The sequence below is a fragment of the Dermacentor variabilis genome, chromosome 5 (assembly GCF_050947875.1).
Source record: "Dermacentor variabilis isolate Ectoservices chromosome 5, ASM5094787v1, whole genome shotgun sequence".
Lineage (NCBI taxonomy): Eukaryota > Metazoa > Arthropoda > Arachnida > Ixodida > Ixodidae > Dermacentor > Dermacentor variabilis.
This window is the reverse complement of record NC_134572.1, coordinates 109,460,606-109,476,283: the sequence shown is the minus strand read 5'-3', so window position 1 is coordinate 109,476,283 and position 15,678 is coordinate 109,460,606. Positions and strand designations below refer to the sequence as shown.

The 15,678-nt window shown below is 42.1% G+C and overlaps 1 protein-coding gene across 2 annotated transcripts; it reads left to right on the top strand.

Moving 5' to 3' along the window:
* The first annotated feature begins 323 nt into the window (after nucleotides 1-323).
* Ostgamma (oligosaccharide transferase gamma subunit) lies at nucleotides 324-15,161 on the top strand. Of its 2 annotated transcripts, none has more exons than XM_075693282.1 (11): nucleotides 324-536; nucleotides 1,172-1,344; nucleotides 1,415-1,532; nucleotides 1,891-1,973; nucleotides 2,125-2,182; nucleotides 2,400-2,540; nucleotides 3,678-3,761; nucleotides 3,898-3,961; nucleotides 5,218-5,292; nucleotides 6,140-6,230; nucleotides 15,042-15,161. In XM_075693282.1, the coding sequence occupies exons 1-11, from the start codon at nucleotides 447-449 to the stop codon at nucleotides 15,052-15,054; spliced, it is 990 nt and encodes a 329-aa protein (XP_075549397.1). In that variant the 5' UTR covers nucleotides 324-446; the 3' UTR covers nucleotides 15,055-15,161. The 2 variants fall into 2 exon arrangements, with proteins under 2 accessions (XP_075549397.1, XP_075549396.1); XM_075693281.1 differs by lacking the exon at nucleotides 15,042-15,161 and adding an exon at nucleotides 7,867-8,106 and having other exon boundaries at nucleotides 325-536.
* Nucleotides 15,162-15,678: the final 517 nt, after the last annotated feature.

Genomic DNA, 15,678 nt, shown 5'->3' with positions numbered 1-15,678 from the left:
GACCGTGCCCAAAATCGAAACAACCAACAGCCATGTCAGTACTGCTGCGCCACCTAGAAATTTAAAACAGAACAAATGAACACTTATACATAGCTTCCGAGATTTTATTACGCAATACAAGCGTGCACACCTTGCGCACCCAGCCTGACATGCAAAGTAAAATATATAAAACTAAAATTGATAATTTAAGTTGAAAATGGACGTGTCAAGATTTAAATTTGGAAAATCTGTCGTTGTTACTAATTATTGATGTAACATATAAGTGATCTTTTATTTTGTATGGTATGATGAGGACGTTTACGTGGCTACACATGAGCCGTGCGATGACTGGTTGACGAAAGCCAGCCACATGTTAAACATACCTTCTAAAATCCTTTCGCTTTCGCGCGGAGGCGTTCGACACCGACGAGTACAATTTCCGAGCCATCTACACACAATATAGCAGGATGTTAAAGTCCTGTGTTAACTTGTTTCTGTTCGTGTTAGTCGCACTACTTAGCATCGAGTCCAGTTTTGGTAATTACCGAAGAAAAGATGTGAGTATCCCTCTGCATCTATTTGCGCTAATGCCGGTTGCCACGTATCGCATCTCGGCACATGCAGTAAACACATTCAGTGTGTGCGGAAGTTGTTTTACTTTAGCGTGATCACGAGTTTACATTCTTGATCCGACAACACCAAGCAAGCGCGCTATAATTTGTGCATCTAATTGTGCATCTAATCTGACACGCATGCTTGCTGAGAATACCCGTGTGCAAATCACAATATTTGCCGTTGCGTTTATGCCAACGCAGCATTTGGCGGTTTCCTTGACCACTTATCTGTTATAATATCGGGAGCTTCATGCACATGCTCTAGTTTCAGTATCATTTTGAAAGTTTTGTGATCTGCTGCGTAACATGCATCCAGTAAAACACCGTTATTTTTATTATTATTTTTTTGTTAATAGGCAGAGCTGTTTTTATTGCAGAGCCCACTTTAAATTCAGAAAACAGGTACAACTTAAGCTGCTTGTCTTTATATGCGGGGCATTCCGGAGGTGCTTCTTCTGATGTGTATTTCGTCAACTTCACTGTGCTTGCTGCGGCATAATTAGTGCAAGGATGTCGCAGTTGAAATACAAAACGACGGTAACTGAAAGAGCATGTCAACTACGAGGATTTCTTCGTAGGCACAAACGCTGGGTGAACGAGTTCAGCAGTTGACAGAACTTAGCCTAAAGCGACCAGTAATCCGACTGAATGGGGAAAAGTTCAGGCACTTCATCAAGACGGCACCAAGAAATTACTCTTTCATCGTGATGCTGACTGCATTGTCACCCCAGCGGCAGTGCTCCATTTGCAGGTGAGCCCCGCTGTGCCGAGCGGCCCATTAAGCATTTCGGTGTTTTCATCACCGATTAATTTGTTCGCAGGCAAGCAAATGAAGAGTTCCAGATTTTGGCAAACTCATGGCGCTACTCTTCAGCCTACAGCAATCGCATTTTCTTTGGCCTCGTTGACTTCGACGAAGGGTCAGACGTGTTCAACATGGTAGGTTGCTATTTATGAGTCTTGCGAATTACAGTCTTCTTGAATTGAACATAATGATTGCTGCATTTTTTTTCCCCCTTCAAGATGACTTAGCTGCACATATTACTTTTTCCATCGCCATGTATGGCTTCATTGCCTGCATGGATTCCAATTGTAATGCTTGCGTAGCTTTTAAATACCTTACTGCAAGGCCTGTTATTGGTCCTTCATACAGCTCCATTAATCGTAGCTATCTGTGGCCAAGTTGTGCAAGCGTAGAACTATACAGATATATTTACATTTCTTTTGTGAGGCTGGCTGCCTTGTAAACTAATAACTGGTTTTGCTTCTAATCGTGCTGTTTATGTTCTGATTTCAGCTCCAGCAAAACTCGGCACCGGTGTTCCTACATTTTCCAGAGAAAGGCAAAATGAAGAGGGCTGACCACCATGATATTCAAAGGCATGCTTCCTTTGAAATCTTGCGAGACACAAACACTATTTCAGATGTTTGAGTTGGAAAGACCTGCACAATTTGCACTATGCACAAATTTGGAAAGCAGACAGTTTCCTGAAAACACATTCCTAAAATGAATTCATCTTCTTTTTCTTAGGCTAGGATTTGGAGCTGAAGGACTGGCTAGGTGGATTGCTGAACGCACAGATGTTCACGTAAGGTTCAAGTGCCTACATAGTTTTTAAAAGTTGGCAGCTTGTTTACCTGGTTAGAGCCTTTTTAATTATCTGCCTTTAATTTTTCACCCAAGCTATGTAAAGCTGCCAATGTACTTTGACAGTTGCTTTCTTTGTAATGTGGTAACTAATCCAGTATCAGTTTGATCAAAGTAAGCGTAACTGTTGCATTTATGTTGATTTATTTTTACTGCAGATCCGTGTATTCAGGCCACCAAACTACTCGGGCACCATTGCACTTGTCATCTTGGTGGCTCTTATCGGAGCTCTGCTTTACATGCGACGAAACAACCTTGACTTTCTCTACAACAAGACTTCCTGGGGCATTGCAGCTTTGGTGCGTGACACTTTGGACTCGAGAACTCTCTTTAAGAGGCGCTCTTGTGTGATAAAAAATCAAGGTAAAAGCTGCAGCCAATTAGACAATCACAGGAATTATTTGAACGCTTCTAGGGCCTGCCATGTGCACTTAGCTGTTACGAGTATTAGAAATTTATGACACCTTGTGGAATCCAAGTGTCATGCTGAGCTCAGTGTTGTAGACACTCCCACTTTGTTTTAAATTACAAAAAAAAGAGAAAAGAGGAAAAGCTACACTAATCCTTTATGCTACAATTCTGTTCAGAAAATCGCCTGACAAGAGAACTAACATTGTTTGCACCTAATTGCTGAATGATGCCTATGTGACCTCTTGATCACTGAGATAGTTCTGCTAAAGTTTAAACTATCCTGCGAAGAAATTAGAACTAGGTAATTTTATGATGCATCATGTACTATCATGTTCGGAGATGAGAAAGTGTAGGTGCTTTTTGCATCTGTATAACTACTATCTTTCTGGGAGCAGGCATGAGGGAAGCTGCCTTGCATGGCACTTTGATAAACTATTACTGCTAACAAACCGAATATAGCAAGTTGTTTGAGACAAAAAACGAATTACTCTTTCATGTAAAGAATATAAAACTTTGTGAAGGCATGGAAACTCGGCCTGAAGAGCGCTGTAACGCTGTAACTAGCCGTTCTGAGTGAGGCATCTCCCAGTCAACTCTGTTAGGAAATGTTGCGCACTTGTGAATTCTGCACTTCCATGTAAAAAAAAAAAAAAAAAGAATGCTTATCACGAGGCAGTCGTAAGGTCAAGATTCTGGATGCTCACTTCGGCATCTTCCGTTAAACAGCTGTAACTAGTTCAGTGACATCACTGTTTATTGCTCCTAGGTTTGAGATAATATACCTGCCTGTAGGTCTTCTTACTGGCCACATTTTCTCTGCTTACACAAATTTTTTATCATTGTACATCATGTGTTTGAAAAAAAAAATTTTGCAAAATGTTGAATGAATCAAAACTAATGCACACACACTGAAGCACAAGTTGAATCATCGAGCATTATTATTATTATTATTTTTTTTGCTGATGAAAGGTAAGCAGGTGTGGATGTATATCCTAATCGTGTGGCTTAAATGGTGCTATTTGCAGTGCATTGTCTTTGCTATGACATCTGGGCAAATGTGGAACCACATCCGTGGACCTCCGTTTATGCACAAAACACAGCGCGGTGTGGTGAGTCATCACATTTTCTGTTAACATTTTTTGAGCTTTCAAAACGCTGATGTTTTTCTCATAATTTTTTTCGTTGACTGTATCACTGATGCTCGGTGAAGAACTAAGCCATGTTGACACGATTTGCTTTCTGTAGGCCTACATTCACAGCAGCAGTGGTGGCCAGCTCATTGTGGAGACCTACATTGTCATCTTCCTGAGTATCCTTTTGTTAAACAGCATCACTTTACATTCCCTTTATTGCCATATTATCCTTGGAAGAAATTGGTGCTAGGGTTTGATTATAGTACCTCCTTCCTACATTTCATTGCAATTTTAACGTAAAGTATTTAGGTATTTTGTTTCATACTTATCGGGCAACATTGCAGAAGTCGTGGAACTAGTACGGCTCCGTGAGTATAGCACCACAGTTGCTTTTGATCTACGACGCTTTCTACAGAATAACTACCTCATGTATTACAACTGCAACTTGTGGACGTAAACTTATGTCAAGTCACATATTATTTATGCACCTCTGTACTTCTGGCATGCGGTATACTATGTTTTGGTTGCGAGCGCAAGCTATGCACTATGGCTGTTGGTCGCAGAAGCATGCCACTTTGCCAGTGTAAAGGTACGAGATGCAATGTTACATTTAATTACGTTAAGCACGGCTGTGTCTTTCTAATATGTGACACACTATTTTTTTGTTGTAAAAGTGAGCAGTGAGGGTAATCTATCTCCAGCTTATAAGCTGTTGCTTGCTATGCATGAAGTTACTATGTGTATGCTACCTTGAAAAGGGAGGCGGTGTTATAGTGGTGGAAGGAGGGCAAGCCTGGAATTTTTAGTTTTGCTACAGCCATGGTGCATTTGTCTTCAAATTTCTATTGCAGCCTTCACAATGTGTTTATTAAGGTAAACAAAGGTGACAGGACTAATACCTGGCAGAAATCGTTAATGTTTGCCAATGCAACTGTCCTCATTCATTCCTGGTTTCTTAGGTTCTAATACCAATTCCTTGCAATATGGCCTGGTATGCTGGCTCGTAACATTTTATAACCACAGTGAAGTAGACCTCATTATCATCACTTCCGACACTCACAGACAGCTTTCCATTGATGCGTTTTGGAGCTCCTTCCCTACACGTGTATAAGAGAAATACTTTGAACTGGCACAAGTGTGTGCCATTTGATTAAATTTCAAAATAAGGACAGTAGAATAGTTACCTTTGGTCGCCACATTTTCTTTGTTTCACAGCTCTGCTTAGATTATTTTCTTCATAGCAAGTGTGAAGGTTGTAGTTTCAACAAGTAAAGCGAAGAGCATTAGAAACAAGAGTGGGTATATTGCTGTACCTGTACACATACCTCAGTCTGGCAGTCTGGCAAATTTGTTGCTCACTGTGGTAAGCTCAAATAGATTTCACTGGGACTAAGTTAGAACTTTGTTGAATTTGCCTTAACAACTGCACCAGATGCTGCCATCGTGTTTGGCATGATTCTCATGAATGACGCTGCAGAGTCAAAGGGGGATCCCAAGAAGCGCAAAAGTAAGTTACCTGGAGAAAATTCGTTAATTTTACGGTGGTATATTGGCATTTCCAGACATATGTACAACTTTGTTATCATTTTCTTATGCATACGAGTTTGGAGCTGTTTTTTAGTCACAAGCTACTTGTGCTGGCATTTCTGGAGTAATGTTATGATGTAACATTTTCTGTTTCTATCATTTCAAAGTGCCTAACAGAACTACAGGATGCCTCACTGTTATTGATGGAGCATTGCCAGTATTAAGAGTATTTTGAAGGCTACCATAAATGTCCTTTAGTTTGTCTGTACCTTTACTGGAATTGTGCAATAATGTTGACTTGTGCAAAAACTAGTGCAAAAAGCTTGATCAACAAGGAGGGACTCATACAGTGTTGCAATTGCAGATAGGTTCTCGTGCAAAATTTTTATTGGACCACAAAAAGCTGTGGAGAACCCTTATAAAAATACATGTAGCCTAGTTCTGTGTTGCCAGGCATTTTCTGTTTACATTAATTGAGGACTTTTCTATGGTAAAGGTTGTTCACATTTACCTTTGGTTGCACTTTTTTTGTGTGATAATAAGGCGATCGTAGTATTGGTGTCACGTGGGCTGCTTTCGGTTGCGACCAAACACAATCTGGATCGAATTTCTTGATGGCAATTGGGTCCCTTCCCAAGCCTGTGCAAATGAGCCAATTGCAATGGAGAAACTCGATCGTGATTGGGCTCAATTGCAATCAAAAGTTCCCCATGTGACACCGGTATTATTCTAAAATGTACTTAGATAGTATGTAACTGCCCGGTGTGATTCTACAATCAGGACAGCTAGGACATGTGCTCAGCCTTTGGCACCTTTACCGTTTGCAGTCATGGCCATTGTTGGGCTCCTGCTGGTTGCAGTCTTCTTCAGCTTTCTGCTCTCAATCTTCCGGTCCAAAGCTCATGGATATCCTTACAGGTGAGATCACCTCAGCCAGCATTTGAAAAATTGAACTGGTTCGAGTGTGTTGCAAAGTGCTTAGAAGTAAATCAACACTGCGAAGACCTGTACACTGATGGTAGCATTGCAAAACGCAACCAAGCAAGCAAAAGAAGTATTATTATTACACATTGCATTTTCACAATACTAGTACCATCCTTCATAGCTTCCTTCAAGGCCCAACTCTCCAGATGAATGGGGCATACATAACTGAGCACGTGCCTTGATTGTTTGACCTTGAGCTGGGCAAAGTATGTTTCACTAAGCAAATTCAAGCAATACAATACTCACTCTTTTTTTGTTGCTTAAATACTTGCCACCTTTACGTCAAGGCTTAAGCAGCTGGCATGACTCCGAGAGTTAGTCTCCACTTGCCACTACATATAGGTTTGTACATGTAGTTAATTCTGTGCAGCACTGCAGAAGTCGGAGCAAATAGAAGTACCCTGCTGACTGCTTGTTGTAGTTCAGTACCACATTTTGAAAAAGGCTTGCTATGCTCTCTTCTTTGGAATTGTGTTAGAAGCACGCAAATACTTTTGCAACATAACTTGCACAATTCACTCTTGTTGAAAGCGAGTGCGAACAGCTTTCTACGAGTGCAGCAAAACAAAATATTAATCGGGGAATGGTGCATTTAGTTGACATTATTTTAGTCAATAAGAGAAAACGGAAAAAGTCGGGAACCAGGGATCCCTGGCTATGTTACTAAACCACTGCACGGTGCATGCTGCTAAACTTTTGTCTCGGTTCCAGTGCGCACAGCTGTACAACTATACAGCAGGTATTTCATTAAGAGTTGCATTTGCAGTTAAGTATTTCAAGTAAATATATTTCCCAAAGGCTCTAAAGTTGCAGCAGTTCACTGAAATTGGTGGCAGAGTGGAGCAGAGACATTTCTTTAATTGAACATGCAGTTCCAGCTTTTGTACCACTTCACTTGTTTAGTGAAGCGGTGCATGGGGTTGGTTCCACATATGAGTGGAGAGCTAAACACAAGATGCAGGTATTGCATACCAAATGACATTTCAGTGCTTTTTATGGACAAAATGAGCCTCAGCAGCCTTATTAGTTTTTGATTATGTGATGTTTTTTGGTTCAAGGGCTAAATATGGCTAAATAGTGTCATTTATCGTTTTTTTTTTTTTTTTGTGCAGTACAATTGTTCTCTAGCAAGTAGCGGCACTTGCATGGCTGAATTTGTTCTCTAGGCTGCACTTTTGTATGTGCTTGAGTGGTGCATGCCAACTACCTCCAGTCCCCACACCTGTGGTACAGTACTTCCTCTAGCACCTCCTCTTGTGCATGGCACTTCCCATCCTTCACAGCAGTGGTTGTCTGCGTCTGCATGCTTCTTGCTCGTTTCGTGTCCCATCTCCAACCTTTGCCTTCCCTCACTAGTTGCTGTTGCACAGAACTGTCCTTTTCCTTCGACCTGTTGTCACGCTGGCATGTGCACAAACTCCAGCAGGCCCCGCTTCCTTTCCTTATGCTTTCAACTTCTCCTTTCCGCTGCCGTTGCTTCCAGTAAAACCAGGCTTGAGCACTGCCATACTGTTCAACAGGTGTTAGCAGCCTGCCCCATCGCCCCCGTTTTTGCTGTTCTTCCTTTCAGCTTCCTCTTCAAGTGAGCACAGTTCCAAGGCTGTAATAGGCCGTCTCAACACATCCCTTCAAGTTTTCGAGCTGCATCAGATGGATTGTGTTCACTCTGCACCTCGGCTCACCATTGTTCGAGCTCTCTTGTACATAAGTACTTCCAAGTTATTCACATTTCGTTTCAGCTATAAAGGATGTCGTGTGCTGGATGGTGTTTTTAGGTTTTTTTTTTCTCAATAAAATGGTGCGGATGTGATCTTGTGGCAGTTTTGTGGTCATATTGAAGTTAGAGCTGTTGGTAGTTCTTCTGCAGCTTTTCTCATCTGTCTTGAGCAAGAACTCTGCACATGCTGGCATTTCCGTTAAAAGGTACTATTACATACACTTCCATTTATAAACATCATGTGTGGTACGGTACACTGGTATAATACCTTGGACCACATGGCAACCTCTAGAGTGGTACACTGTCAAGACTCTTAAATTGGGAGTCTTAAAATGCCCCTTAAAACTCCTCCAGAGCCCACATGGTTGCTGCTATACATTTATTTACACAACCGTTTTAGTGTGGGCAACTGCAATGGTATTTCACTCTCCGACTAAATTTGTAACGAAGAGTAGTGTATACACCACTGAACCACTTTTGGCAAAGCTCCAGGGCTGGTAATTGTGTAATATTCTTGTTAGCAGCCTTGTAAACGGCACCTAAGCAGACGATGCGTGCACGCACCTGGTGGTTGTCGCTATGACGCAAATCTCAACACGTCTCCGATATTTTTTAACATGTTGCTGGCAGTTGTGGGGGCCGGGTGCTCGGACTAGCTCGCTTAGTTACACCCCGCGAGCTTCCGTCACCCACAGAGACCAGTCGGAGAATGCGGTTGTGCAAGTGTGTGGATGGCAAGTGGGCTAGTTGTGGCACCCTGTGGTGGCTGCGGTATCTGCGCCATGCAGCACATGCATGCAGATGCATCTATGTGCAACTGCTGGAGTATGCGTGCGCTCTAGTCTGGCCTTACTAGTACATGGTGCGGACTGGCTTTATCCTTCACCAACTTGACCAACGGATAGTATCAAGCAAGATCCAGATTGCGCATTTTATAGCACTATCAAATAGCAAGCATATGTGTGGTGAGGGCTTATCTCAGAGGTCGTGGTTCACTATCGGCAAGTGGTGGTAGCGTTTTTTTTTTTTTTTTTTCAGTTTCTGTATCAAAAACGGCAATATTTTCTAGCTTTTCACAACAGAGCCATTGGTATTTCAAACATGAAATTTTGCACCGACGCCCCTTTATCTACAGACTTTTTAACAGTTGGCCCTTAATACAGAAAATTTTGCTGACTGAAATTGCTTAAATCTGACTTTGAACTTATCCATTATACTTCGGAATCATACAAACAGGCATTGTAGTAGTGTAAATGTAGCATAACACTGCACAATGAATAGCTGTGGGCTTTACACTTACATGATTCTAATAGTTCTAATTACTATCAAATAGGCACACAAAAATTTCCAGTAGAATATGTACAGAGGACTTTTCAAAGTGGCCCTGCACCATAGATTAAGATGTGGAATATGCCTGTTATAGTAAAAGGCATTGCCTCGTGAAACTCTGAAACCGAAAGTTTTTGCTGTCTTTCATATGAGCAGCATTCTCGGCAATGAAATATTCCTAAATGTCATACCTTTGCAGATTCCTCTTTTTTTTACTTTTCCTGGTGGGCTGGATACACACGGTGCTCCACATGCACTTGTGTTGTCACGCTGATTGTTCACATCAGCGCAGTTGTAATCATCACAACCAGATAACACTATTTTATTAGTTTTCTTTCATCAGGCCATGTTGAACCAGTTAGTCTATTTTGAACCACTTGCACAATTGCACGGTTACTGTCACTGAATGTGCTAGTAAACATTCCTACGTTTAACCTTTTGTTTCACATGACCAGAAGTGCAACAACTCAGCGAGACTTGAAAAACTTCCTATCCGTTTGGAAAGGCCAGCTGTGGGAATGAACACTTGGCTTGTATGGAGATAATTCCATATTGCTTGCACAAAATCGAAAGGTAGATGAGGAAATGGAGTTAGAAGGCCACCCTCAAAGCTAGTGCACTTTGCAATATGCAAAACTAAAAATAACCGCGTAATGGATTTTTAACAGTCCTTTACTGTCAAAAGTTTTCCTCTACTGCTGCTAGCAGGAAATGTGACAACCAATTTTTAGGCACATCCCACTTCTTCTTTAGTGCAGTCAAAAGTTTCAAGGAGGGAAAAACAGTCATCCACCCAACCAGAAGCACGAAGTTACAATTTTCCTTTCCATGAACCTTCCTCAAACTTGTGGGCTTCCACAAAACAGATTTGCCAGTGCGAAGTTTACTGAAAGTATTAACAGCTGTACCAGTTGCCTCGGAAAATGCGCAGGAAATATATGTTTCTTTGGAGTGTGGCTCTGAAATGCCCGTTCCTGCATTGAATGTCAACATGCCTCGGTGTAACCGAGCGAATGCAAATCACAGTGGGGGATGAAAAGCGAAGAGAGCGTGAGGAGGAAAGTGGAGGAGGAGGCAAAAGCCTGAGAAGCAAAGCGTAGTGTGCATCTGTTCACCGATGGCATGCGGCGAGTGCGTCCAACGATACTATATATGAAAACAAAGCTCTGCATTAGCGGCGGTCTGTTTGCGGCAGCTTCTGTGAATTGCGCCCATGCGTCGTCTCTCGTGATCTCCCGATTAGCAAGGCAGTCACGCCACACTTCACTCCGTTTGCAACGTGCTGCACCAAACAGGTTGTCTGTGCGCTAGCCAGTATATTGCAAAATAAAAACATGTATAAAGCTGCACTCAAATTTCGAATTAGGGAGTATCGCGAGTGTTGAATCATTTTTATCTGCAAGGTTTCTCAAATTCGAGACACTTGTAATTAAACATTATGGCATTAGCATGCCACAGGAATCGGGGAATTAAAATGAATGGTAGTTTGTGTACAAAAATTATTTTTGTTCAGCTATGAGGTTACTGCCTCCTCGGGGGATGTTTAATATACTTGTACAGAAGGCTTCTGTGATAACCTAATATACCAAGTAGCCCCCCTCCCCCCCTTCCTGACCCTTTTTAGTTCAAAGCTCTTGTGCATTTTGAAGCTGGGAAATCAAGGGAATTGTAGGTGGAGAGAACGTGCATTGTGAACATGCAAGCTGAAGCAAAAAGAAGGCATAGTTGGCAGGCTTTCCACCTTCAACATTCAAACTGAGTGCTGTAGTTTGCCATCGCATCTCAGGGTTGTTCTGTGGTCGATGCCTGATCGTACTTACCTCCCGACGCCTATTTTACTCCTGTAAGCAGATCAAGTGATTTCTCGTTGCTACTCAGTGTGGTTGTGGCAAAGCAAAGCTGTCGTGCCTTCCTCTTTCCCTCATCCGAGGGAATTTACACCTTGAGTAGTACCACATAGCAAGGAATCTGGTAAATTGGTGCGACATGTAGAACTCCCGCTATGGCTCTCGTGTTGACCCATGGCATGTTCAAGCACTCCAATTGGCCATGGCCACTGCTCTGCCACATCATCCCTCACAATCTAAATTACACCCATCACTATAAATCCTTGGCAATGCTGCCTCACCCAGTTATCACCTTAAAATGGACACTTGCATACCTGCCAACCTGGAAAATTCGTAAAAATTATGTGAGCACTAAACCAGGGGTGTGGGATAAAAGAACAGTATGCCTGTCCGTTTTTATTTGCCCTGAGCACATACATTCTATGGGACATGCCGCATCATCTTTGAACAGCTACAAATGTTTTTCGTGAAATTGAGTTTAGGTTTCATTAAACATCATGCAACATTTGTAAAATTGTGAACCGAGGCCAAATTTGTAAAGTTTACAGAAAATTCAGGAGAGCTGGCAGGTGTGCACCTGGCCATACTGTAGTTGGGGTTGCAAGATTATGGCAAGGCAACACGGTGTTGTTTATATTCTGTGTAGTTTGCAAAAATTCACCGACGATTACAATACCCCTTAATGAGAAATTTGAGAGCACCTCTATGTGTGTTTTCATTTCGCAATATATTGGCTGGTGCGGACAACCTGCCCTGTGCGGCAGGTTGCAAATGGAGTGAAGTGCGAAACAAATGTCTCGTTAATCGGGAGATCGCAAGAGACGGCGTGTGGGTGATGCGTGGGCGCGATTCACAGCAGCCACCGCAAACAGACCTCTGCTAATGCGGCACTTTGTTTCCATATATGGTACCATTGGACGCGCTTGCCACATGCCATCGGTGAACAGATGACACGCGCCACTCTGATGCCATCTCGTAGCCATCCTCACCGCAGAGCGGCACTACACTTCTCACGCTTATACCGTACCCTCCTCCTCCTCCACTTACCGCCTTGTCCGTTCACAGTAGTCTCATTCCACGTTGCGCTCCACGTTCCCCTTTCATCCTTCATTCTGCTCGTTTGCTCGATTACGCCGACGACACTGAGGTGTGCCGACGCTCAACGTAGGAACAGGCACTTAAGAGCTAACACGCCTCAGCCTTCAGGTACAAAGCTCTTATCGGTAACATTAAAACAATTTTGATCAAATGCAGCAATTGTTTGGTTTAGCTGCATCAGTGTAGTCATGTCGTAGATATTGCTGTGTAGAGCAGCAAGTTTCAAAAACTAAACAGGCGCAGAGAGCAAATGACATTTGCACTTTCCTTCATCGCTGTCTGCTGCTTTAGGCAATAAATATTCCTTGCCAAATACCTATGGCTAAACTCAGTCTATGTTTGCAATGTGCAGATATTTCACAAGACACACATGTGCAAACCCAAAGAACGCAACTATTTTGTTCGAACTGCACTCACACAGGGCGTATAGAGAGTGAGAGCTGCAACAGACACATTTGTTGGGGAGGGTCACTGTTCCTATGTCTGGCCTAAATATGAACATTAACCTATTAGCGCCCAGCATACTTCTAAAAGTACAGTATTATTTTCATTTGTACATAAAGACAAAACACACAGTGTTCTTTGGTACGCCATTTTGCTAAGAAAAGACCTGCGAAGAAGTTTTTTTGTCAGCTGCATGATGCGTTTGATGTATTCATCGCCAAGCTTCGAAAAGTGCTGAACATTGCAGATGCTGCTCTACATGCAGCTTCTTTTTTGTGAAGCTGAAGTTTTTGGGCAAGTTTTAGAAAAGAAGGATATAAATGATGAATGCATGATGTTTCATATACAATACATATTTATACAGTCGCAAGAAAATTAGTGCAGGTGTACTCTGTAAAGTATGCTGGACCTATGTGTAAGCTAGAGGAGTGTGCTCGATCTCGAAGCACACAAGATGGTTTACTTGTATTTCGTCAAAATATTTGTTGCTGGCTACAAAAACTTCAGAGACTGTTGCAGGAAAGAAATGTATTTAGAAATACATCAACATTACCATTATTCCTCCTGGTTCCTTTCTTGCTACCGACAAAGGTGATGATGCTCTTGTCTTCTCGGTTAATAAAATAGCGAGCAGTATTAGAGTAAATTTAGATACCATTTAGATATCATGAAGAATATTTAAAAAGAAAGATTTGTGCATACTTTATTACAAATTGGAAAATGAGTGGGAGGGAGCAGAAAACAACAAAGACTATGCATATTCTTATGTAAATCAAGAAGAGTTATGCAATAAAAGTAGGGCAACCCAGATTGGTGAACCAGATGTAGACTCCACCTCTTGAAATGACAGAAAATTCTAACGAAAATGACACTTGGCAATCATACAATGGGATTGAAATGCAAACACTGACAGTCATTGGAGATGTCGCCAGTCTCTTGGAATGTTTCAATTACCGCTGAATCAAATGATGAATGCTTTAATTTTGAATGCTTGTATTCATCGCCAATTGTCGCATCTAGATCTGCGTCAATAATATATTTGCCTTGCGCGCGCCTCTGAAAGCAACAGCAAAGCCCTTCCTTGTTACTTGATGAAGTCATGTTACACACTTGACAAGTAAAAACACGTCCTTAACAAAATATTTCCCACCAAAGTGATAATTTTTCTACCAGGTTAGCAGGCTTGCGCAAAATTTCGTTGCGACTTTTCGCTGCAAGCCTTTTCGTTTTTGGAAGCTCCAAGATATAGCATATACATTTCGCGACAGGTTTTGCTCCCATAAAGGCCCAGTGTACTTTATGAAGTACACTATCATAGCGTTTCAAAGAATAAAGCACCACTCACAAAACTTTCACAATGTATTTACAGTGTGAAAAGATAGACACGAAAACTCAACAAAATGTAACTGGTAATTTTTTTTTTTACCTTAATGACTTAACCAATAGGTGTTGCAGGTTTTCTTTTGATTTGGGCTTCTGGCGAAGGTTAACTGGTATAGAAGCAGTTTGGGGTTTCGAGAACAGTGGCAGAGCTTCTGGTTTTTTGGCCATTTAGATAGATGATGATGATGATTAAAGTTTATTGGCGCAAGGGCATCTAAGGCCAAAGAGCGCCACCATTTAGATAAAGTGAAGGCGGACTGGTATAGCAGCAGTTTGGGCTTTTGAGTGCAGCGGCAAAGCTTCTGGTTTTTTGGTATGTAGATGGTACACTGCGGCTCATATTTCTACTTGAGCCTCCCTGAATGTATAGATATCGATTGGACACCTCATTTTTCATTGGGCAAGCATAATACACGAGGTACAGAGTTGGCAGTGTTTGACAGTACATCTAAAGCCCAGCGCAGTCAGCGCAGTGCAGTCAATAGGTTTTTTACTGCCTGTATAAAATGCAACAGCAGCGTCAATACCACATCTATGTGACATGCTCTCCAGCTGGTTTGCTTTAATCGATTTTAGATTATTTGCATGCATGAAAATTTTGCAAAGTAGGGTTGGCAAACAAAGTCCTTATATGTAGTTAGGTAGTTTCGAAACTATAAACTAGTTGTGACTGTCGATGCTATGTTACAAGGAATAGCTTTAGGACTTCTGGAGTGGCTGCATCGCCAGCCTCATTTTATGACAAACCAGGCCTCTTCTTTAAGCAGAGATCACATGCCTGCAAACACAAGTGTCAACTTGCTAATGTAGTTCATTTACCTTTAGTGTCCCGTTTGTTCTCATGTAATGAGGCTGCCGACGGTAGCTACTCACACAAGCAAGCTGCACACCTTCGTCACATTCTGGAATTGAGTTCTTGCATTTCAGCGACGACGACTAGAAGAGTGCCCGTTACACCAGCCAGGGCCGGTCCAACGGGTACAAGTCTTCCTGCTGGCCTTTGTTTTCACCTTTTTTGCTGTGTGTTGTCAATAAACAAGAACTATACACCACTGGTTGTAGAGTCATCATGAATTGTGTCACCTGTTCACAAGAGATTTCTACAAAAATTACAAGCAAAATCTGGTAGTAGCATCTTTGGGGCTTGCAAGCATGTTGATTCAGCAAGCGCAGGAATGCTAGCTAGTCAAGGATTTGCCTAAATTGGTTTTGTGGCTTCAAATGACTTTGCGACTGCAAACCGATTATGTTCAATAAAACCTCATAATTTGTAATGATTACGCATACATGAAGTATTATTGCCTTCATGCATTTAGAAAAATCAGTGCTTCGAAATTTAGCCAAATAAAGGTAGATAAAGTATAATAAAGAAGCCACAAGAACATCTGAAGTCACAAGCATGAAAGTTATGCCGAGACCACACGTACGCTTGCGGACGCGCGTAAGCTCGCGTCCGCGTGCCTAGCACCTGCCGCGCCTCGCGAGTAATGGCGGTTTCCATCCACAAAGACGTGCGACAGCGCGCGCTCACTGGGCTCACTCACAGACACCTTGGTAGGCACCG

Coding starts and splice junctions, on each gene's coding strand:
- Ostgamma (XM_075693281.1), top strand. CDS start 447: ATGTTAAAGTCCTGTGTTAACTTGTTTCTGTTCGTGTTAGTCGCACTA. Junction 1,533..1,890: donor GGTCAGACGTGTTCAACATG/GTAGGTTGCTAT, acceptor TTCTGATTTCAG/CTCCAGCAAAACTCGGCACC. Junction 1,974..2,124: donor GACCACCATGATATTCAAAG/GCATGCTTCCTT, acceptor TCTTTTTCTTAG/GCTAGGATTTGGAGCTGAAG.